The following is a 25,433-nucleotide window of genomic DNA, read 5'->3' on the forward strand; positions in this document are numbered from 1 at the left end:
CACATCAGGAGAACTTACTAAGAACACTGAATTCCTGCCTGTAAAAACTAATTATTGGATTCTTGACTCTCAGAGGCTCCCAGGGGCTACACACAGCTTTGACAGGAAGAACAAATATGACATTTATGTGTCAGTCTTGTTTCTGGTGCAGTCAGTGCAGACTCCATCTGTTTTAAACCAGTGAAAGCAACTCACTGCCACGGGTGTGGTGTTTAGCATCCACACAAACACAGGCTTGCCTCTGACAACAAGCTGCAACGCTTTGGCGTAAACTTCAAACCATACATATTGACAGTCTAAAGCAGTGGTGGCAACTCACGGTGACAGTCACATTACAGCTGTGGGTCATTAGAGCACAGCTGTCTTAACATTTCCTTTCTTCTAGATCCAGTCTTAATAAGCCCCCTGCCCATGCACAGAGGGGGTGACACAGAATAAGCCCCCTGAACCCACTGAGACTTCGGGCTTTATGAGCGACCAGTGTCAGCCCAGGAAAAGGGGGCTACGCTAGAGGGTAGAATCTCCCTCCACAGATACACTCGGTCAAAAATTACCATGTCCCACAACTAAGAGGCCTTAGCACTGTCTAGAACACATTTTCATTAGACCTGCAGAGGCTGATGTGGAAGTTAAAAACTGAAAGGACAGAGTCAGATGACTGACCTTAAATAACATCTAAGCAATTAAATCATGTCTTTCCCATTGCAGGCTTAGACAGCAGGATATCGTAATTGGCATTGATCGACATGTTTGCTACTCTAGCTGATAATGGTCTGGCACTGAATGAAAATTTTTGTTATTATTACATGACTCAGGATATCTGAAAATCTTCTTCATCAAAGAATTATATTAATAAATCTTATTTCTCTTGAAACACACTATGTACTTCACTGTCAACACTGACCAAGGCTCACTAGGTTATAGGGAAAATCCACACCGAAACAGCTATGAAGGCATTACCTAAAAATGAATATTTGGGAGATCAAAAATAGTGCTTTTTTATTTCTTTGTACCTTCCACTGAACTCTTTTTTATGTGATGTAATATGAGAATGTCATGTTGTTAATGTAGTTCTAGGAATGAACATGAACATTTTTGGCCTCATGTGTAGATATTTTTCAGTGCTAGAGATTCACAGGAGGTTTATACAAACAAAAATCTCACAGCAACAGCGCTCTTTGGCTCATACCGTTATCCCTATTTAACTGATGTGATAACTGAGGTAGAAACATATTGAACTTTTTGTCCAAGGTCACACAGTGAGGTCAGCAATGGAGCTAAAGCAGACCCCAGCTCTTTCAGTTCACTGCTTTGTTTTAAACCATCTAATCTCCCTTTTAGCTCTTTGGTGTTGAAGCAAAAGTACAAAAGACTATTAATACACTGTTACCCTTAAAATTGCAAATCCTCAATGTAAAAAGAATAATGCAGGTTAGGATCTAAAGCAAGTATATGAAAATCCCTTTTCAGCCCACTGGATGCTGAAATATTGCAGCATGTCCCTTCACTTTAATAATATCTCACAGCAGAAGGTACTTGAGTCACTTTTAGCATACTGTCAATCCTAACTAAAAGCTCTTAAGTTATGCAATCAGCCACGAACATGTAGCTGATGTAGACTCCTGGAATTACATGTTATAACCAACCTTTTAATTTGTGTATGAAGAAAGTTTAAAAGAAAGGTAAAAATAAAAAAAATAAAAGCACTATATCTAATTTCTACAGCATTTTAGAAGTGTCTTATGGCTACTATCTAATCACCTTAACAATTTCATGACAAAATGCTACCAGCAACTATTTCAACATAGAAGCTGCACGAATAAGATGTGAAAACTGTAGCTGTAGCTTCAGACCTAAATAATAACAAAAGGCCTCTAAGTGCTCCAGAGGCCAAAAATACACAGACACCAATCAAATGAAACATCGACGCCAGGAAGCTCAAGCAATTACAGGATTCCCTGGCCACTATCCCCTTGTTCCGAGGTTTGCCATTATAGCCTTTGCTTCCTGATTCACGTGAGACAATGTCAAATCAATGCAGAATGATTTTCTTTTTTTTTTTTCTTATTGCAATTAAACAAAGCAGCTTTCTTGACAGTTCACACTGTGCTTCATTTACCCCTATCCCTCCCAAGCACTTTAATTTCTTTACAGCGAAGAAGAAACATAGCTTCTTTTCTGTTGAACTCTGGTTGCGTTTAGGAACTCCTATTTCTAAGTGATATCATGTATCGAAAGTTCAACATGTTTGTCTTCTGTATTAATCTAATTTAACTTTTTGACTCCTCTTCCTAGTTTCTAGAGTAGTTATCTATTTGTCACTGGAATAATTCTTTTTCTCTCTATGTCAGAACTGCACCAGTGGAGACAGAGTGAAATAGCACCCATCATGAAAAACATAATTTAACAACCTGCATAACAAGATTTTATAGTATGTTTTGAAAAATGGCTTAAATGATTCAGATACACCATGGAAAATCAGTGGAATTCAAAATAATTTCAGAAATCCCATTCCTATTTGAAATTTAAATATCCAAATAGAAGTGCTCAGCTGCTCATAGGATCTCAATATCTCAAACCTCCTAGCTTTGGGTGCATAGTAGAGGCTATGGGCACTTCCCCTCCTTGAAAAGCTACAGTCTTCTGTGGAATCCAGAGATCTTTTTTAAACTGCCCTTATTAACACTGTAAAGAAACAGTATTTTCAAGACAGGCATCAGAATGGCTACTGGCCTTTTATAGGGGTGCTGCAACAATAAGTAAAGCGTAAATCTTTTCATTACTAAACCCTACACATCAGCCACAGAGACATTCCAGGACAGAGAGAACGAGGCGCAGAGCAACACCAAGAGCAAGTCACAGGAGTAATCTGGGATGTGGCTGTGAGGAACAGCTAAGCTAGAGGCTGCAATCAGAAGACAAGAAAAACAAGCATCACAGCTGATCTGAAAGATTACAGAAAGGCTGCAGGTGAGGCCATCAATGCCACAAAAACATCCAGCTGCACTCCAGGAGCTTAAGCCAAGTGTAATTAAAGATGATGACAGTTCACCAAGAGTGCATTGACCCAGCTGGCCACTCACTAGAAAAGTGCCAGTGTACAACAATAATGCAAGCAGCAGCAAGAGCTCCAGAAAAGCATTTCTCTTAGTGTATATACTATCCACCAGGGAAAAATGTTTCACAAGTCTGCAACCTGTGACACTGAGCCCTTCAATCAGGTCACAGTAATTCTGAGAGTGAGTATGTCCAATGCAGCTCTTTACAGACAAGTGTTTTTACCTCACTGCCTGCTTTCCAGATTTGGTACGCTGTTTGTACACTACTTGAAGAGGCTCAAAACAGGTTTGGGGTTAGTAGTATTCCCTACTACCATATGAGAAGGTTTAATAAAGTATTTATAAGCTGATTTATAATAAGGATATTTCTGGCAGAGAGCTTTACTCTCCTGCAGTGCTAACAAAATATTACCTAGTTATTGCAAATAGCACAAACGTCCATTTAAATTTTAGCATTGTACACTTGATATAAATTTTTATCTTATCAAAGTATAATCCTCAAAATGGAACAACTCTGATTCTTTCTTCAGCCCTAAACGTCAGGGACTTGGACAAAAACAGATCTATTTTCAAATGACATCTTGCTTTGATTTGGGAAAATTTGTATCACCTCTTTTTGGATGCCTTTTATCAATGGGTACCCCGACTGTCTCCCTGCAATACCAAGAACAGACTGAAAGGGCTGTTAACATTCATACCCAGTTTAGCTATCTCGCTTGCCACAAAGTAATTATTACATTTGCTTTGTATCTAACATATAATCAACAGCACATGCGATTGAGAGAGATTCATTATATAAGTCTAATTCCAACACCTTTACTCACTTCAAACAGTGCCTTGCTTTGAGAGTAATTCCAGTGGCACTACTTGCCAAATAGGGTACTATTTAACAGGAGCCCAAGTGACCCAATCAGGTACATTTTGCAGTAAACTTGCTCTTCACCTGTGTTTATAAACAGGCTGTACACACATCAGAATCTAGCACATATTAACAAACAAGTTAGATTTAAATCTCTCAATGATGATACATGATTTGCACGGCACTTAGATTTACTTTAACCACTAGAATATCAAGTCCATTGGATTTTCATAGTCTGTATATAACCTTGCTAGATAATGGAACTGCTGTTAGGGTTTCTGCTACCCCTATTTGAGACAGATATCGTAACAATGAAGTTCAGTTGTGAGCTTCTCTGACGATTCCGGTTGGAAATGACAAAAGACAACTGAGATACCTTAGTCTCTTCTTCCTTAACCACAAGTTACAAACGCTACCTGAAAAGCCAGATAAATTTCACGCAAAGATCACTATTGAGAGCAGCTGTAGTTACTGTACATACACTTTATGTGCCTGAAGAATCAATTAATTTGCAATTCTTATAGAAAACAGTAGACAGAAATATATAATACAGCTGCCTGTCTTCCAAACATACCATTAGTGTAACCGCTATGAAGTCAGCGTCCAAAACTTACAGCCACCTGCTTCCACTAGAAGCAGGCAGGTAGTCATTTTCACTTCACAAGTCACACAGTTAACCATTAAAAGGGAAACACAAACAGCATAGTTAAGTCACTAGCAAGATATCTGTGAGACAGGAATTTAGTTCCCTCCTTTGCTGTTTTTTTGTGCTACCCAGAGAAGCCATCAGTTTATGCATCCCTCAGTTCCTTAGCTCATCTACAATGCCTTCAGTCACATGCATGTTGTATGGCTACAACAGAGCTTTTCATGTGATATAGTAAGAAAAACAGAGAAATTCCCCTTGCATAGGTACACTTGTCTTTAATAACCTAAAGCAGCTGTCATGTTTGCAAACATATTTTGATTATAACGTATCAGGCATTAAACAAGCAGAAACATGAGAAGGATAAAATAGGCCCAAATAAAACAAATTCATCTTTGAAAGTTTTAAAGACCAGAAACCTCAAACACAGAATTTGAAAGAAAACTGAAACCAATATATCATCCTGCTGTTCAAACTAAGTCAGATAAACAGGTTGTGCTCTGCTTACAAGATGCTATCCCAGCAGAGAAGCATTTGAATGTTACCAAACAGAAGGGGAAAAAAGGGTTTGGATAATGCCTTTAACTTGTGCTTTCTGTAACGGAAACTCTGGATCTGAAGAAAAATATATCCTGAACAAATTGTTCTCCCATTCAAATATTAATCTGTGTGATTTTTCTCCATGGAAACTGGTAAACCCACTCAGTCTGCAACTAAAACATCAAATCATAACAAAAAAACCATACAAACCCTGACCTCATTGCCTCCATCTCGGTATTTCATCTCATCGTTTCTGCGTGGTACAGTAGCCTTCATTATTTAAGAAAAAACTGCAAACTTTGAGACAGCACTTATGCTTGTCTCCAGATTGCACACAGTATCACGCATATCCAGTTAGTCACCTCAAGAAGTTAAAAATGAAAGCTAGAAGAATTAGCATAACAAACAGGTACAAGAACTTTTATACTCTTTTTGTTCGCTTCCTTCTGAAAAACAAAGGAGCCAATTCTCCTTTTACAGTTTCATCCTAGGAGAATGCCACAGACTGAAGTGGACTAACATTTGATTTACACTGGCATGCACAAGCAATAACTCTTTGTTCCAGAGCTCTGAATCTTTGTGTTAGAATATTTATGAATCTTTAACTGAGATTTTTGTCTAGATAGTTTTCCTTTCACATAAATATCATCACAGTATTTTATCATCTGGTTCAGGTAACATCAGAAACATTGCCAGAGGATTTGCAAATTGGTCCACTAAGACTAGCATCTGACCTCCATAATAAGGTAATGCTTACATGTTTCCAATGAATGCAGCAGGTACAGTGCAGTCATACCACACTTTGGTATTTTAATTCACATAGACAGCACATCAACTTTTTAAGTATTCCTTATCACTCAAGCAAGTACTTACAGGGTCAGAAGGACCACAGAAGTCTCTGAACACTTTTGTAGACTCAGGCTGTATAATCTCCATTGCTATGGAAGGGCCTGAACACAACTCTGTGACCATCTCCTGGAAGAGAAAAAAAGACAGAAACAAACCTGAGCTTCTCTGGGCTTTAGCAAGGGTTATATTCCTCCCTAAAACACCCAAACTTAAAGGACAGAAACAATTAAGAAATATTGGTGCATTTAGGAAATTAAAGACATCACTAGTATTCACAACGAAATAAATGTTTTCCATTTTGCTACTTGGTTTAAAAGGTGGAGATTGAGGTAAATTGGATATTCAGCTTCATCAGGATACTGAATATCATGCAACAGCATCCACAATACTTTAAATTCTTTTGTGAGTACATCCTTATTGATCTGGACCTGGATTTCACAGCAGTATCCCATAACTTGTCAAACTAGACTGGACAAATGGAACACACTTTGCTGGGTGTAAGCCTGAAAAATCACACCATGTTCAGCCAGTTCCACAGGCAGCAATGTACTTTGCAGTGTTCCCTACAGGGAGCATGGTACACAGCCTGTATTTGTTTCCAAATATACACCCATTTGGTGGCTTTAAGTCACTAAAATGTCTCTTGGGCTTTTGGTTCTCACTGTCTTTCCTCACGTATTACTACAGAAACTGAAACACCTGTGGCACAACCTGTTAGGGAAAGGGTCCTTGATCTGGCAACATTTTTGGAGTGTACTGTTACTAGAATCTCAGTTACACCAAAATCATCTGTTTCCCTGGAGCCTCCTGGAGAGTAAAGAGACATTGTGAGTTCTGAGTGGGTGATGAAGATGGGTCTTAGTTTTCATAAGCTTAAATTAACTCTGGGCATTAGTGCCAATTTGGAGGTTTTTAATTAGAGGTATAGGTTTCACAAGCAGAAAGAATCTATTTTGATGTTCTAGTCTGACTTCCTTTTTTAAATCATGCCTTTATAATTGCATACTTGTCTAGAAATCTGGGCAGACAAGTTTTAAACAAATCAGGACAATTAAAAGAATCAAAACCAATGAGGCAAGAGGAAAGGAGAAAACATTCACAAGACATAAGGGAGGACAGGGAAGAACAAACAAGGTACTGCAATCACACCCACCAGCCATGGGCAGGTCAAGGATGAGCCATGGCAAAGAACCAGAACATGCAGAGTGGGCAAAAAAGCAGTAGGAAAAGAAAGATTAAGTCCTTCTCTGCCTTTTATGAATAGTGATGGAAACTAAATAAATAAAGACTCCAAGTCAAGCGGCATTGTTCCAAAGACTTGCTATCTTCATGACAAATTCCATGTGGAGAGCATGTGCTTTATCTCCCCACTCTGAAGCCAACAGGACAGAATTTTAGCTGAGTGCCTCTATCATCAACCTGATCCTAGGAAATGTAGGTAGAAGTATTCCTGAAAGGACATGAAAGGAGTGCAGACTAGTTTCATGCTCTACATCATCAGTAAATATTTTAAAACTGTCTTATCATGATCCTCTGTTAAGAACAGGTCAAAGGGCAATATATTTATTTCCGTTAAGAAACAGTAAATTGTCATAAAGTGACTACTCTATAATTTCATTGAATTCTGTCATCTAAGTAACTGTTAACAGGAAAGTGGAGAAAAAAACCCAGGCTTTTAACTTCAGTTGAATGAACTGAATTCCTTCCTGCAAACTGTGTTTTTTCTTGTTCCTCCTTCTTCTATTGTTTCTGTGTCAGTACCGACATCCCACCAGCACCAGCAAACAAAGTGACCAGAGTTACCCCTGACTCCTTCATTACAACATAAAGCTGAGGACTGAAGACCAGCTGCCATCAACTACAGCACAGAGGCCGGCGGTACTGTGTGAGACAAGCTTGGTCCACCTTACACAGCCTCATCAAGTCCAGAGCTGAACTTAAATAGCAGACATTGTTTCTGTGGAAAGACTCCTAGTTACAGATAAATCAACTTTTCTTTAGCAAATAGTTTATTCATCAAACAGCATGGTTTGTGGTCAACCATTCCTGGAGTTGGATCAAACTCAAGAATTTTTTGGTTAATAAAGGAGATTCTGAGTGGACCCAAAATAATCTCCATCCTTTTTTCCCCATTTTCTATTTTGGCTACAGGAAGAAATACAAAGCAAAACAGCACAAAACCTAATCAATAGTATGCAAAATCCCATGCAGGAGATACCAACAAAGCTAAAATTTTGGGCAACTGTTCAGCTTTCTCTATTCACAGAGAAGTGCTTTATATACAATGTCAAGCCTCTATCTGACTGACAAGGGGTAACCAGAAGAAATGGGACTATAGTTTTTGAAAAGGATTTCTAGATGCCAAGTATCATCTGTGCCAAGTTATTTTGGAATGTTAAATAAAATTCAGATCAAAACAGACGGTTCTGAGTCACAGATATAAGAGGTCATATTATTTCTCCAATATCCTATTTCACAACATACTTCTTCCTATTTGGACAATATCTATTGCTGTTCCCATATGTGCCATCTCTGGATCCCTTTACCATCATGATTAGCTTTCCCACGTTTTCCTGTTTCGCAGATACCCTGAGTGCACGGAGATATTATTTTAATTTAATTTCAACTGAGTGTATCTAGCACATATGGCTTTCAGGACAGAGCCCTAGATTCTCACTCTTCAAATCCCATCTAAAACTTATCTTCTTTATTGATTTACCCTGTTTAAATGTCACTTTCCCTTCTGAGTAACTCTCCAATTACATTATATAACTAAAATTTGCAACTTACTAGGGGGTCAGAGACTGTACAAAAGAACTGCAGAAGGTGGTAGAGAATTTCCAATTTGGTTCAGAGCAGAGACTTTTGCAGTATCACGGGATTCTTTGGGCCCTGAAATACTGGGCAGATTTTACCATATTTTAATTCTGCCACGTACCTACAAGTCTGCCTGTCCAATCTTCCTTTCATCCTTGTCAAAACCAGTGTTATCAGAGGAAATTTTGAAAGTATTCCCCAATCTGAGAGTGGACTAACAGTACTCCTAACCTATTTAAAGACAAATCTACAAACCTTATTGAAGTAAGTTAGACTAAACAATGTTGGGGTGGGGGGTGGGGGTGGAGAAGGGAGAAAATAGAAATGTCATTATCAGAATAATATTGGTAACTGTCTGGAGTAATATTAGTAACTATATAGACAACTTTTAATAATGTAACCATTTAAAAGTTAAGGATAATTTGCATAGTGCATTGCATGGCAGTGAGGCTACTCATTCCTATTTGTAAAATGAACCAAAATCCTCTGACAGGAGGTGATACAGAAATGCAAGGTCATCTTCTTGTATTCACATTGTACTATCTACAGTCAGGCAGTTTCATGTGACAGTACAAGGCATAATAATATATAGACTCTTAAACATCCACTGGGAGTACAGCATAGCTTAAACTTCTTAAATTTTCTGAAGATCCACTGAAGTCAGATCAAGAAACTCAAGCTGTGATTAGAAAAGCATTCAAATACAGCAGCCCCATTGTACACAAATTGATAAACATATATTCCGGTCCAAGCCACTGCTGCAATATCAAATGAAACAAAGATACAGGTGTGACACATTCTCATAGCTCTACAGCATTAAAGTAACTTATCTGAGGGCTGGTTTTTTTTTTCCACTCTGTTGTATTTTATTAATTCCTTGGCTGAACAGTCTTCACAAAAGACTCTCTTTGCTTACAACATACACAGCACAGTTTTCAAGATGAGTTGGTTTATTCAAGAACAAGCTAGAACTGGTCAATACCAGGTTCCTGAAAGAAATCCTATCACACTCCCCAAAAAGGAAAGATGTGACTGCTTCCTCATTTAATCATATTTTATTTTTAAACAGATTCTTCTCAAACCTATGCTTACCATGTATTCAGCGACGACACCTTTGTAAATCTCATAAAATTCTTCCACATTTGCACGCTCCAGGTTGAACTAAGAAAACAAAAATATTAGCCAGTCTGCCTTAAACAACAATAAAAAAAAAGACAGACACCCCTTCTTAACCAGCAAACATTTAGAATACTCTTTTAAGATTTATGAGGTAAAAGGAATGGCTTTAAAGCTGCAATATGAAGTTTGTCAACAATTTAGCCAATGATGCCACAGGCCACATAGCACACAGTATCTTCTTCCACTTTTAATATAAGTAGACAGTGTAGTGTTGACTGATGCCACTAAGACATGCAAGAGGATCTGCTTGTTGCACAGCAAAGGAAAGGGGCTATTCTTCATTTGTGGTGGGGATTTGAGTCATAGGGGGATTTCAGATCTTAAGACTTTCACAAAAATCAAAAGGCAGGCATTACAGGACTACTCTTGGGAACAATCTCTGTGCTAACTTCCTTTAACTGCTGAGGGTGATCAGAGTATCAAAATCTATTAAGTATCTTTGAAAACTTTCCCCTAAATTCATACTAAATATATATTTTAAAAAAATGAGGAAGTATATTAACAACCATTTCTCTAATCTTAGCTAGTACATTTTGTAAAGATATCTCAAATTGCTCTGGAAGAGACAGGTATCATTATCCCCCTTCTAACTATACGGAAACTGGGATACAGAGAGGTAAAGTGTCTTGGCACAAGGTCACCCAGCAACAAGAAACAGATCGGCTGATCAATCAAATAATAAAGCACAAATATCACAAGGACAGTGCAGATCTCAAAACATTGCTACACAGTCTGCACAAGAGTTTTGTATTTCAGGAAAACGCCTGTGCATTGCTGTGAAGCGCACACAGCTTTTATCCAACTTCTGTTTATCAGAAAAACATACACAAAAGGAAACCTACCATCTGCAAAGCTGAGATCTGAAATCCTTCATTGACGATGGCTTTTATAATCTTTCCAGCTAGCCCTGAAGAAACACACAAAAGACAGTACTTCTTTTTAAAGGGAAGAATTTACAACTGGAAGGTACTTATGCCAATATACCACTTATTTTCAAACCAAAAAAACCCAGTGTTTGTATAATGCTGTGAGGAGGAGCAGAGAGCAGAGCTGAGTTCACATACTCTTAAGTTCTATCTAAATTGACATGTCGATGATTTCAAACAACTAAATTCCATGCAGCTGTTGAAAAGAATCTCTACCAAAAAAAGGTAATTAGTGAAGCCTCTGCTTTTCTCAGATCAACTGCAAAACACCCAGTTGCTTCAGGATCAAGATTTATATTTTTAATTAAGCTACACTGGCAATACTGATGCTTAAACAGTAATCAATTCAGGGCACAGCCTGCCTGTTTTGCTGTTTTTATACAGTGTTCACCAGAGTGGGGTTCCTACTTTAAGCTAGAAACAATGCAGGATGATAATAAATTTTCCCAATATACCAGCAGAAAAGTTCCTATATTCTATGGGAAAAACACAGTAGTGCAAAATAACCTACTGCTTCTAAGGTTATAACTCACAAATATGTTATTGCTGATCACACTGCTTGCTTTATTCTCTCCATAATGCATTCTCAAAGACTGAACAACATTGTAAAACAAAACACTAAACTTCAGAGAACAAGACCCACTGATTTTCCACTGAGTGTGTATTTTAGATTTGCCTGTGCTCATAAGATCAGGCTATTTGAAAGATTATGTCAGTCTGGCATAGTACTCTGTATGAGTGAATTTCATAGAATCACTGTTTTTACAGAACGCAAACACCCGTCCTCTAGTACAATATGCAAGAAACTAAACATTTCTGGACATTTATTCAGAGCAGAATTAATCATAGAAAAATATACCGTAATGAATGAAAACAGCAGGATTTGACTCCTTGTCATTAAATCCTCTTATTAACTAGTCTTTAAATTGCAAGACTTTTTAGCACTGCGTAAGTTTAGTAGATGAGAATAAAACACATCTGGTATCTGGGCTCTAGCATGCTCAAGACCTAAATTGTACACAGTCTGCTAATACTTGTGGCATAGGATTGTTGAACTTCCTGTCACCTTGAAAGGTCAGTGTAAGCTCTGAGTAAATGAGATGGATAGTTGGGGGGATTCCAAAAATTGTATTTAAAAATGCAAATTAAAAAAACTGTCCCTGAAGTATCCCCCACCGTATTTTCACAATAAGGTTAATGTAGAAAAACTTTCCACATATAGAACAGTGCATACTTCTTCAAAAAAACCTTCAAACTACTGAAGGGAAAACCTGGAATTTTGGTACATACTCACTCCATGCAGCTCCTTGAGCTTACAGAATGTAGAAACAAGCTGAGGCAGGTGCAATTCCTGCCATCCCACTATAGTGTTACACCTTTGCTACTAGCACTGATAAAGGTTTCCTTATAACACTCTTGTGAAACCAGTAAAATATACTTCCTCTTTGTTTCAAAGTGAAAGAAAATAATTGCAGCAGCAAAATGAAGGGACTTGGACAGGTTTGACCAGGAAATGCAAGACTGCGTCGGAGAGAGAAACCAGACCTCTAGTTTCTTTTTGTCCACACTGCTGGAAAGGCTGAGCTGCTCAGACACTTCCACACACAGGTCCCAGTGAGGCAGCCAGCCTACAGTCTTGACTTCAAAGATGAATGGCCAGTTTATGAGGAGATTAAGTGAGTGGCTGGGGATCATTCAGGAAATAAACAAATGAATAAATAATCAGTGACAGAGCATGAACATTTTCTCATTCTCAATTTTCAGAGCCAATACACCAGCCAACAGCCACGACTTCACAAGAAACCAACAGAGGGAAGAAAGGGCAGTGACAGACAAATGGCAACCGCTGACTGCAGGGACATGGGTACCTTGGTGCAAGATAGCTGCTTGGCATGACAGATCTCCGTTTTACACTTTATCAAGAATGGGCCACTCACATAGTTCCAGAAGGAATGTAATTAAAATACTCATCAGGTATCAGGTTCTGGGGTACTATGGAGATCTGCTTTTTACAGAATTTTTGTCCTCTGCAGTTTTATGAGCTGCAAGAAAAATCCATGTTTTACAGAAACAAAGGGGAACTCAAATATTCAGCTTTCTGGGCTGTTTCTCTACTGAAGTCATTAAGATTTCTATTCTCTGTAGAGGAGACAGGCTCCTTTAATAATAAAAATCAAAGTAGGAATGTATTTTGCATAAAGTTGTTTAATACAAGGTTTATTTAATAATTAACTGTGATAAACCTATCAAAATTTCCCTGTACATTGTATTCCTGAGTACACTCTCCCTCACCAGAGCAACAGAGCACCTTGTTGCTCCAGACAGATTGCCCATGTCTGCAACACCCAAAAGGCCTAATCAAAGGATTGCTGTCACCAATGTACACAGACAGATGCCTTGCCAAAAAAATCCAAAGTGCCTCGAGGGAGAGGCCTGAGATTTCATTTATGTTTGCAAAGTGGGATGTTAGTTCCACTTCCCAGATGTGGGAATTGCAGCACAGTAAGATAAGCGAGTTGCCAGGGGCAGCGCAGATCTACAAATCCAGTGACTTGGCCTCCCTTGCCCCAGTTCAGGCAATACACATACCACTTCTCCCAGGGACACTTTCCTTTCAAATTCTACCTGAACCAAAATAGAATCAAAAAGCATAGAGGCAATCCCCAAGCAACAGAAGAGTGAAAGCTCAAGGCTCGGCTTGGGATCTGTTGCAGGCTTTCAGCCAGTTTCATGACTGAACTGGGACATGTCCTCTCCTCTGTGGGCAGATAAGGCTGAGGAAAAGAATAACAAATTAGATAGAGTGCCATTTCAGCAGCTTTCAACAATTTGTTTTCAACTTTAAAATCTAGATCGGTAGTGAAAAAACAACTTTTTAAGGACCCTTCAAACAGAGCAAGTGTATGTTTAAAATGTGATTACAGTAAGAACACAAATCAAAGCTGCAGATCAGGCAACAGTTATGATGAATTTTCAGTCACAAAGCACAAAAATATCATAAGCATTACTAAATACAACCGGAGGAATTTAGTACTAATCCTAACAAGAGAGAGAGAGAGAGGGCAAGAGAGAGCATGCACATCCTTTATGTCTCCTAGGCAGCATTATGCTACTATGCACCTAATACAGGACAGATGATCTTCCAACATATTTTAATTAAATAAAATGATAAGACACCAAGATCTCATCGGTTACATTAATCTTCTTCAATGTGTTGCTTTACTACACACAATGTTTGAAAATTGTACTTCTTTAAGAAGCAGAAAGTAGCAGGGAAGATGTCAGACTGAAAAATGCTACAACTGCTTGCAGAATTATGGACTGGAATAAAATAAAACAGTTCATGAAAGTCACTTTTAACCTAACAGCACTTTAATTAATGGGGTGTAACAGCTGTATTACTGGGACCTGCCAGTCCCAGCGCACTATGAACCACCAGCCCTACGAGCAGGGATGTTGCATTCTCTTCCCTTTGTTCTTGGCCTGTTTCCCAATTTAACCATGCCACTGTTAAAAGCTTATTAGGCAAGACAGCAGACTGCCTTCAAAGCAAATCAAACACTAGCTTCCTCATCTCAACCTTTATATGCCATTTTTTTAATACCCTTCCAATAATTAAAAATAATTCCTCTGGAACAACAACAGTTTTTTGACAGGAATAACAAACTGCTGTGACAGATCAGATCAATGATCCACCTAAACCAATAACATATTTCTAGAAGTAACAAGTATCAGACATTTAAAGCAGCACTAACTGTAAGTAGCAATTTCATTTCATGTCTATTTTTGACTTTTTAAAATGCAATTTTGCTTCACAGTAGAATAAAATTATACAATTCCTTATTACCAAGGGTTAAGGTCCTGTCCCAAAAGTCTAGAGAATCAAATCAGGCTTGATTCTGAGCGAAGTCCTTTTTGAATTCCAAAAGAGGAAAAAGTGGGACTCAGAGCTAGGCCCTCCTGTGATGTATTTCAGCTGAAATTGTCACTAATCTTTGATTCAGACAACATTGCAAAACACTGTGCAGGAGGAAGCTGACAGATGTCCTTCTCAAAAAGTGCACTTCTTCCCATCTGTTGATCAACCTATCCCTTGAAGAACATAGTTTATCTATCTCTTCTCTTAGAGAAGAAAGTTTTTTCTACTTAGAAATAACGCAACTCTAGGCATTCTTACTATGCAACATAAATACATTATTTCTAGACTCCCCAAAAGTCTGGCCATAGTGATAATCTGCAGTCATTGATCTCCCAGCCTCGCTGTGTACTCCATGAAAAAGGATATCAGTCATTTTTGTATCTGTACTCTGGAGCACAAAGAAATAAGTCACAGAGGGACAAAGGCTCTCCTAAGTGACACACACAGGCCCAACAGAGAGAAGGGGGAGCTCAAAAGCTACCCAGCCTAATGACGAAGGGAAAAAAGGACAAGTGGATGTCAACAGAAGATAAAGAGGAACATGTGAGGAAATTATGACAGAATATTGTTCCCAGTGATGAAATCCAAGATTTTCCATCATTCCTCATTTGTCTCTAGGCACTGTCTTGAAAAAGAACCTTAAGAAGTTTGAAGAGCAGTTTTACAGGTATTTACAGAGAACACTATCAACACTGCAGCACTGGTGAAAATCTTTACAAACAACATTAATTTGAAAATATTAAAATGGTGAAGACAAAAGATATCATCGCTGCTTTACTGAAGAATAGAAGTTGGCATTTTGCTAGCACAAGAAATATAATTCACACAGAGAGCAAATCTTAGGGGACCTTGAAAGTAAAATGCCTGAGCATTTGATGTGATTGAGAATGGGAACCAATAAAAGTTTCAAAGCGGGTGGAAGGTTCAAAGGCTTAATCCCAGATGCAACTTTCTGAACCACTATGAACAAGGCAAGACCCCACTTGTGTATGCCAGATGGGGCATTGAGACACAAAATGATGGAAACCTGTAGGAAAATAAACTGTTCTGGGAGTTCCTGCATGGGAATAGATGGGAAGAGTCACACTTAGAATTTAGACACAAAAACCCATACAGAGATTCAAGTCAAAGATCACAACCAGGCTACCGAAGGTATCCAGCAATTTGGCAATGAAGTATGTGCCATTTGAGAGGGGAATTTGAAGAAGAAATAAAGATGAAGAAGGAAAGATCAATATCTCTGCAACATTTATGCTGAACTCAAACCGGTGGCTCTATGTTCACAAAAAAAACCAGAAAGCCTTAGGTTTCTGTCATTCATTGTTCTTGTGTTAAGAGAAAGCTTAATAAGAAATATCCAGTTTGTTTCTCTTTTTACTTCTTTCTTTCAAGTTGTTCATTATCTTGTACTCCTTTAGCTCATCCACTCTGATTTTCATTCACTTCAAACGATTACGATCAATCACTCTAGCCAGGAAAACGTTTCTATGGCTATAATAAGTTTCATTTACTTTTGCTTATTTCTTGTCTGTCAACAAAACTAAACATAGTATTTTAGTTGAGGCTGTATCACTGGATTATATGATGGCATTCAGTATTATAATTTAAATCATTTGTATGCTTGCTAATGTTTCTTTCTCTTTCCTGGTTATCCCTACTGAGCACTATGCATGGGACCTTTCACGAATGGTTACAGTTACAGAAAGGAAATGGTTAAAATTATGCCTTGTAGTGTGCATTAGCCCATAATTATAAACAATAATTTTAATCTACTATTGCGCTGTCAATTGACTTAACTCTGGAGGTTAAAACCCTCAGGAGATCCCGTATACTCTGCTCCAGCCTTTACTAATTTTATATTTCACTTCCTGTGGAAGGTTTGCCAACTCACTGTCCTAGATCAATAGTAAATACACTGTAAACTCTATAATTTATTTTTGGCTTGGCAGAAGACTATCACATATTCCAACATCCTGTGTCTTGGCTCTTTTCAGACCCAATACCTTGCCTTTCTCCTTATGCTCCGATTTGAAAAGGGCAGTAAGAGAAGGGACTTGAAGATATTTATCTTTTGCTCCAAGGTACAGTAAAGTTGGACTATACATGGCTGAATTTTTTAAATTTTTCTGAAATGTTCTCAAAAACATCTGGTAACAAAGGTTCCATTACATCCCTAGATATCAGGCCAGTGATATACTTTGAAGTTTTCCTTAATGATTAGGTTAAATCTTCCTTCATCTAAATTAGTACATATGTACATATTTTCCAAATTTACATGGGGAAAGCTGTATATCCCTGTCTCCTCCATCTCAGGTTACATAAATAAAACCCTTCATGTTTTCATTGATTAAATCTCTTATTCTTCTTGCTCTCAGTTGATTATAATGTTTTTTAAATGGAGTGCCCAGAAACTGGACATGGTACACAAGTTGGGCTCTCACCAGTACTGAGCAGAACTAGTTACTGAAAAAAACCCTAAACAAAGTGTGTCCAACACTGTGAATGCTGATTGTGCTTATGATATATGTGCACATATATCAGATGCTTATGACATATCACAATTCCAACCATTTCTCTACAGACTTTTCACTGATGCCCTGACAGTTCTCTATCTCATATTTGTGCATGTATTTTCCCTCCTCCATGGTAGTGCTATGCAGTTGTTTATATTTGGTTTCATCTTCTTCACATTGCTTCATTTCTGCAGTTCATCAGGAACGTTCTGAATTCTGATCACATCCTCCAAAACTGTAGTAGATGCTTGGTACCACGTTCAAACACCGCAAGCACGCTCGGTCCTTCCCCATCTGAGTCATTAATGACAATATTGACAAGAAATGGTCCAAGGATGGGTGACAAGATTTTACTTGTAAAGCCCTTTTAATTTGATGTGCTCATGTCCAGTCCAATGTTCAGGAAAACATTTAAAGCTATGCAGATACCTATGATGCACAGATCTAAACGTATGAACTACTGCACTAAAGGAAAATTTTAGTTTTCTAACTGCAAGGGACTTTGACAAAGGTACTGGTATTCAAGTGAATTATACTATCTGGCTCTGGTTTACCTTCCTTTATGGAACGCATACTCAGAGAATTCAGAGATCAGCAAAGCATATTTTCCTTCAAAAAAGACATGCTGGTAAAAGCGCATCACAGCATCACTATCTAAGTAGTTTAATATAGACTCTTGATTCATCAGTTTCCTTGGTATGAAAGAAGTTTAATTAGACTGAAATTCCCCAGACCACTCTTAGAATTAACTTTTCTCTAACCTTCTAAGACTGAAAATCCCAAAATGCAGTAATAAAACATACATTCCTAATGTTTTGGAGTTTCGGTTTGTTTTTTTTTGGGAAGGGGGGGGAGGTTGGTTGGTTGTTTGATTTTGTGGGTTTGGGGTTTTTTTGGTTTGTTTTTTTTTTTTTTTAATGCTAACACCATCATCCCTGCATGGAGATGATTTTCAGCAACAGGAGCACCATTAATATAAGTCTACTGAACACTACTAGGAAACACCCTCTTTCCAGTAGTAGAATACTTATAAGCTTCAGTAAGGATTGGCTGTGCCATTTGATCTGTTTTTTTCTCTGAAGTATACCTCCTCCTCTTTCTTCCAGTCTCAAACTGTCAGAAAGGATTTCCAGATTCAGTTCACCTCCTCCTCTACTTTAATCAATTCAAATGTAAAATATATTTTTCATACTTGGAAAACATAAATGTTACTTCCCCACTAGACACTGAAATCCAAAGACAGTTTAAGTTGGGAAGCCAGTGCCAAGCTGCTAAAACTTTATGCAGGAAATAATCAAGAAACAATCTAGTCTTGGTTTCAAAAACAAACATCCCAAGAAAGGAATATCCAGCATTACAACTACATCAAAGTAAAACACAGATGGAAGTGAATTGACTACAGTTCTCATGGAAGCTAATTTTTTTTCTAAAAAACAGTGATAAAGTGGTAGAGTAGGTCACTTTTATTTTAAACACTTTTTACTAACTTCTCTAAACAGAACAAAAACAAAGAAAAAAAACCCTAGCACCATCAGACACCACCAAACATTTCAACACCCCATGTATAATATATTAAAGGAAAACATAAGAAACGAAGTGCATTTAATTTTGCATAAATATGTCTTCTGCCTGTGCAAATCCGTCTGCAAAAAAACACCTACTTCTGAAAGAGTATTGCTTTACTATGTAGTTTTCACATGGTTGTAGCACCTAAGATTGCCATATTGCATGTGGGAATATCCAGAGGTCGCATCTCAAACAATGTACTGCACTTCTTTGAAGCACCTGCGATCATTTGTTTTCATCCCACTTTCTCCATTTCTGGATTCTATCTTCAAATAGTTCCTTCCAGACTTCCAATTGTTAAGTATTTCAAGGCTATCACTGATGCCCTGTTGTACTCAACCCTGTAGACAAGGTACAAAGAAAAGTTCTGCCTATGATGAGGTGAAGTCCACAGCATCTGCACTTCACTATTCTATTAAGAATACTTATCAGAGACAAAAGATACACTTTCAGATTACTTATTAGAAAATTGCTTTCCTCATTTTTTTCTCAAAGATGAGAAAATGTATTTCTGAAAATCTTGTTCTAAGTTTCCTGAAAATCAAAATAAACTCATGTCTAAAAACCCAGGGTGAAAAAAAAAAAACCAAACAATTTCCAGAGTTTGTTTACAATTTTTAAAAGTTTTATTTAATGAATACAAATCATCGTGATAAAAAACAAATTATATAGATACCTAGTCCTGAGAATGATGACAGATTTGCACATCTTCTACCCCATCCTCTTTTCCAGTTTATTTCCTTTCCTAACTACATGCCACTAACTATACTTAGCACACTATGGAGGTCAACTGGACATTTTGACAATGATGCGTTCTAGCTTTCAAAGAGCAACAAGTATATTGCATGTCAGGAACAGCAGTTGTTTGCACTCAAACATACAATCTATTAAAATGTTGGATGTTAGTCCTTCTCTACCCACTCTCTCTTGTAAAGTAGCTTTATTTGAGACCCTACATAAGTAAACCCTGTTTCTGTACCTGTTTGAGACTAAACTACTGTCCTTGGCAACCTTTTTATCAAAGTTAGGTTTGTCTCTGGAGCAAGAAACTATTCTCTCAATTAAAATTTTTTTAAGACTTTGCATAAATAAGGAAATATGATTCTTATGTTTACCTGTCATGCAGCACTTTGTTGATCAATACAAAGGTCTATGAATTTCTAAAACAGTCCAGTAGGTATTAAGTTAAGATAGGAGCACTCTCTAAGATTTACCATTCACTCAGAACAAGCCTAAAACCACATTTCCATAGAATATCTTTTCCACTTGGGAAGAACCCACTCCGGCTCCTTTTGTTTTCTATGAGACTTAAATTTTAGTTGAAGAATAATGTGGAAGACAGCACTGTAACTTATTATTATTACAAAAGAGGGACAAGGGTTTAACTCACCAGAAGTATTAGAACAAAATCTCAAGCCTAACACATACTAGGTGAACAAACCTGTCTGGGTAGCCAGTCCCACGTCTAGGAGCCCTCAAGATCTTAGAGGCTTCCTGACCTCTAGGCAGGCCTTTCAGTTTGCATCAGGCCCAATGAATTCCTGACTAGCAGTTTTGCTTTTCAAGTTCATGGCACAGTTCTAGCCCCAAATTTGTTTTTGACAAAACTCTGACTTTAGGAGAACCCATGTCTCAGCTTGGGAGTTCAGAAAAGGAGGGTGAGATTTTGCCTCCCAAACTCTGTGCTGTAACCCTAAGTACAAAATGTGAAATATAACAAACTTCTGATCTCAGCCTCTATAGCCTGATCATCACGACTTTCATAATCCTTTCCCTGCTTGTTTGTCAAAGGAATTAAGTAAAAGCCACATCAAAGAAACTTTAAACCAGTCATGAGATACCAAATTCTAATTCCTACAGCTAACATGACTAAACTGTTACGCATAAATACATTAAAGTTAATCCCACCCAGTGATCTACAAGATGCTATTTCTGCTGACAAAACAGTCGAGTCATAACTGTGCTCAGGGCATTAAACTAAAGTTCATCCATTTTGGTGCATTTACAGTCTTGCCTTCTGAGCACTGCTGCTAATACCTCCAGATCTAATAACATGAGGCGAACTACAAAAAAAAAGTGTCTGAACGATTGCAACTGTGACCTTGTACCTGAATTATCAGAAGCTCCAAGCACAAGAAGCAGTCGGGTTACAGAACACAGACCCACACTAAAACCCTCCGATTATTAAACAAGCCTTACAATCCTAATCAACACACTGAGGAGCTGTGCTTACTAGTTATGAACCTCCTCACCTGAGAACTGGTCTCAGGAGAAGAGAAGGAGGAGGCTAAGACACTGAAAAGTGTGGTGGGTTCTAGAGGGGTCAAACCTCTAGACACAGCCCTGGTCAGAACAAGTCCGCGTGGAGTAGCGTCAGGTTGCTTTTGCACTCTTTCAGCTCCCAATAAAGAGGAATTGGACTGCTCCTGCAAACCTCCTTCAGAGTTAAAATACAACCACCTCACCACTTTCCAGCCAACTTTCCCGCCAGCCAGGGAAGTGCTTCACCGCTACCAGGAGATGCTGCTAGAGAACGAGCCTGAGTGGTCTAGCCCTGAGCACTGGGCTGCATCGCCTTCCGTGGCCTTCCCAGCTGGTTTCCCATCTCTGATCCTCCACAGAAGACGTTATGCTGACACCAGACTGACAAAACAGCTATTGCCTTGCTTCTTTAAGAGGCGCCTATCATACACATTCCTAGAGGGCCAGCGATACCACCACTCCAGCACTCCCAGCATCCTTGACAGCTGAAGTTAAACCTCGCGTAACTCCCTCGACAGCCTTTATCAGGCCGCAGGGTTCCCCCGCAGCCTGCCAGGCACTTCTGGCACTCTCACTTCCAGGACTCCCCACACGCGTGAGCGCTGCGCCAGGTCCTGCTGCAGGTGGTCAGGCTGCGCTGCTGCGGCTCCCCAGCAACACGCTCCTGGCAGGAGAGGGTCAGCAAGGCCAGAGATAAAACCCACAGTGATTTTCCACTGCTCTGTCACTGGATAGGAACCCTATAAACCCTCTAGAGTAATCAAAGTCGGTTTCTAAGCAAGCACTCTGCCCGAAAATTAACCAGCATAAACTAGAGATTAGATCCTGGCTTTTGACAGCAAGGTAAACTCGCTGAAAAGTCTCCCAGCTTACACCTGTGGTTAAAGCAAACCATCTTCCAGGATGAAAAGAGAGAAGATTTTTCCTTCTAAGAGTCAGTTATGAAATGGACTCCTGAGGAAAAGGAAACACTGGGAAAAAGGACTGGAGAGAAAAATTCAAATCATGAATTTGGTCAAATGTTTCTGCAGAAGTAAAGACTAAAGCTCCGTATAAGCTCAAGTATGTGAGTGAAACTTCACATAATTGTAAATGTGTAACGAGTAGATTATATTCATGGTAAATTAGATAATTAAGTTCAAAGCCTCAGCAGCACTTAGGAAATGGCAAAAAGGTTTATTTTTAGATACTCAGTACCAAAAATTTGTGGAGCGCAAATCACATCTGCAATGCATAAGAGACTCTGCTGCTTTGACCCACATAAATTCCTCTCCATGGCTCTGCCTCTGCCAAACCAACTTTTCACACTGATGGCCACACAGGATTTCCTTTCCTCTCCAGCTGCCGTGTTTCCACTCACATTCTCCTCTCCAGAAACAGCAGGATGGACAGCCACAGCTAGGAGCACTCTTGCTGGGGGTAAGCAAGTTGCTTATTTTTAAGACCATGCAGTCTCCTATATGCAATTTTGCCAAAAGGGCAGCTCACTAGTTGCTATAGCACCTACTTCAACTGAGATACAGGAGACGTTGCTGGTATAATCAGAACGTTTCAGGTATCACTGAACGCAACTGCTAACAGCTGTTAAAAGGGAGACAAGATGAGCAGGGCCTCCCCGCTCGGTCGTGTATTGCTGAGCCCAAACAGGTCAGCCCTTCCTTTCTCAAGCTTTCTGCCTACAGATGCACAATCCATGGGGCCAACCTGCTCCACTGCCATGTCTCTGCTCTCTAATCCCTGAAGCTGGGCTTCTCCCTTCTTCTCTGCCTGTTTCAGCCAGGCAGCTGGCAGTTCTCCTGAGCGGGTTGTTTGGTCCCCCCAAACCCTCCCAGCACTCTATTCTCTGACTCCAAAGCAGTCTGCACAGGGAAGGAGGAATGGTGGAATTTCTGTAGAGACAGCTTGCCATTGCCACACAGCATGCTCAACGCTTTAAAACCCTTAAAATCTATAGGAGGCAAAGGCTATGTTCCTTCAACTTTAAAACTGGCAGTTTAATAGTAGGAGAGTAAATTCAGAATTAAGACTTCCAAAAACTGTTGCAAAGCTAGCTCACAGCTCTCTACCCTGTTGCACATGGTTCTTCCAACTGTGACAATGCAAAGTGCTTTCTAAGGAGACCAAGCATACCAAAAGAGATGCCACTCAGTGATATTTAGGCTGAAGAAGATTATGAGAAAGACAAAGGAAGACAGAAGAGGACAGCCTAAGAAAGCCAAATCCGTGCCGCTGCAACACTCCTGGCCCATTGGGTTGATGTTGGAGAGTTCCTGCAACCCTTGTGAAGATGGACTCATCTCACCTCAAACTGCAGACTGCAACAAGTCCAGTTGCAATATGAAGCCACACCGGCGCTCTCAGACAAAGAAGGAGGCCACCACCCAGCCACAGTGACTCTTCCCTTCCCTAAGCCCAGCTCCCTGTTGGAAGCCAGACTTCTGGAAAGTTTTACAAGACCTCCTCAGTCTCATAATCTCTTTAAGAGATGCAGCACCTGTGACTTTTGAAACATTCAAAGTAACATTGGAGAAAACAGGCAGGAACAACAGAGCTTAGTAAGGTAAAAGCATAGCCAGTCCCTGAATTCCATCATTCTTGATACTAATTTAAAATTGGTAAAATGCTTTGCTGACTTAGAAAAAAAAAAAGATCAGTTTTGATTTCTTCATTCTGTTGGGCATCGTAATCAAAGTTGTATGGATGGAGAACGCTCGCACAACGTACACTCTGTCTTTCAAATTTTAGTTGCTGTTTGACAGCCGTGGTCTGCCTTTCCAGTCCTCCGTGGTGTGAGAAAAAGGACAATATAGTGGATATTAAGTTCAAGTTTAGTCCAGTCTTTCTAGTGCTCACATTGTAAAGCTGGGTGTGCACTTACATTTTCTGTTTACCTGTGCCCATACCAATTTCTCTATTTCTCTCTACCCCTACCTCCTCTAGACACTCACACTCACAGAGGGGAATGCAAATAGGGCCAGAATTTGTCCTTTGGTGATTCAGAAAAATTCTGAGAAGCTCAAGAAAAAAGAAAGAAAGGAACAGACAGGGCACTGTGAAATCTACAGAAACGAAGATTAAAAGCAGGGAGGGACAACCTGAGCTCACTAAGAGAGAGTGTGAGCCCCTATATGTAGTAGAAATTTATCTTAAGAAAGCACAGCCCAAACAATTCACTTTGCTATTTTCACAATCAAATGAAGGGCCCTGACAATCCTGTCACAGAAAAGGTTGTCCTCTGAAAACATTTAGCTAGGTAAGATCATAGTCCCAGCTGCTGCCCATATTTCTGTAAAAGGAACATCTGTCTTTGCTGCATGGCAGACTTATCAGTAGGAGATACCGTACAAGGCCTCAAAGAGATAACAGGCATATTATCAGCAGTGAGTACGAGACTCTTTCTTGTGAAAGCCATTTTTTTTTTCAGCAAGCTCTCCAGACATCCCACTTGAGGTGTGAAAGGCCTGGAAACTGCTAGGGCCACTTCTGCTGTTTCCATTTCAGCTATCCACTGAGAAGTGATTAAAACGCTGCAGTGTGCTCTGCATCTTACTAAGAAAAATCTCAATGCTTTCACATGCCAATATTTATTCTGCACTCAAAAATACTGTTGCAGTGCCAGAGCCAAAATATTTTACTGCATTCACTGCTCCTATACACGCTCCTCGATCTAAGTTCAGGCCACAAAAGTGAGATTATTTTTGCATGGTAACAGTTGGGCGTTAAACATTTCCAATACTCATATGGTGAGCTCACAGGGCATTCTCCAGCACAGAAAGCATCATGGAGTCCAGAAAATGCTTTAGGTCTTTGGCTCACTTTCACAGAGTAAACAAGCCTTTTCTACTTTCCATTCTCAGTGCATTCAGCAGTACAAGATTCGTATCAGCACAAGTTTCCCTTTATGAGTAGTTTTAATGTAATGTGTTACTGCATGAGTGGAAGGGCCTGAAATATGGCAAGATGTCCTGCTTTCACTGTGTCATGAGGATGCTAACCTCCATCAGATGAGCGTAGTGGGCAGACAGGAGCAAGGACATGGTAAGCTGTCACAGTAAGATTCATCAAATCTCATGTATATTTTTATACTTCTTTTGACTTCTCCCTTCTTATTCTGAAATGAATAAGTATCCACATGGAAAGCCCGTGACCCACTCTTCATGGAACTGAACTACAGAAGCACTAAAGGTGTATGAAAGGCAGCATATCTGCATACTTCTGCACATACCACGAAATATACCCTGTGCTCTTGCAGTCTCATTCTCCCAAAAAAGGGCACAGGAATGATCACAGATACAGTG

At 39.2% G+C, this 25,433-nt stretch overlaps 1 protein-coding gene across 1 annotated transcript in view; it reads right to left on the bottom strand.

The window, feature by feature from the left end:
• NME7 (NME/NM23 family member 7) overlaps positions 1 to 25,433 on the bottom strand; it is a 93,534-nt gene that overhangs the window by 29,827 nt on the left and 38,274 nt on the right. The window contains exons 8-10 of the mRNA XM_033005147.2: positions 10,792 to 10,856; positions 9,863 to 9,931; positions 5,978 to 6,079 (exon numbers count right to left, since the gene is read on the bottom strand). Coding sequence (XP_032861038.1) covers positions 5,978 to 6,079; positions 9,863 to 9,931; positions 10,792 to 10,856 — 236 coding nt within the window. The remainder of the gene's footprint in view (positions 1 to 5,977; positions 6,080 to 9,862; positions 9,932 to 10,791; positions 10,857 to 25,433) is intronic.

This window comes from Tyto alba, unplaced genomic scaffold (genome assembly GCF_018691265.1).
Source record: "Tyto alba isolate M040663 unplaced genomic scaffold, T.alba_DEE_v4.0 Super-Scaffold_14, whole genome shotgun sequence".
Taxonomy (NCBI): Eukaryota; Metazoa; Chordata; class Aves; order Strigiformes; family Tytonidae; genus Tyto; species Tyto alba.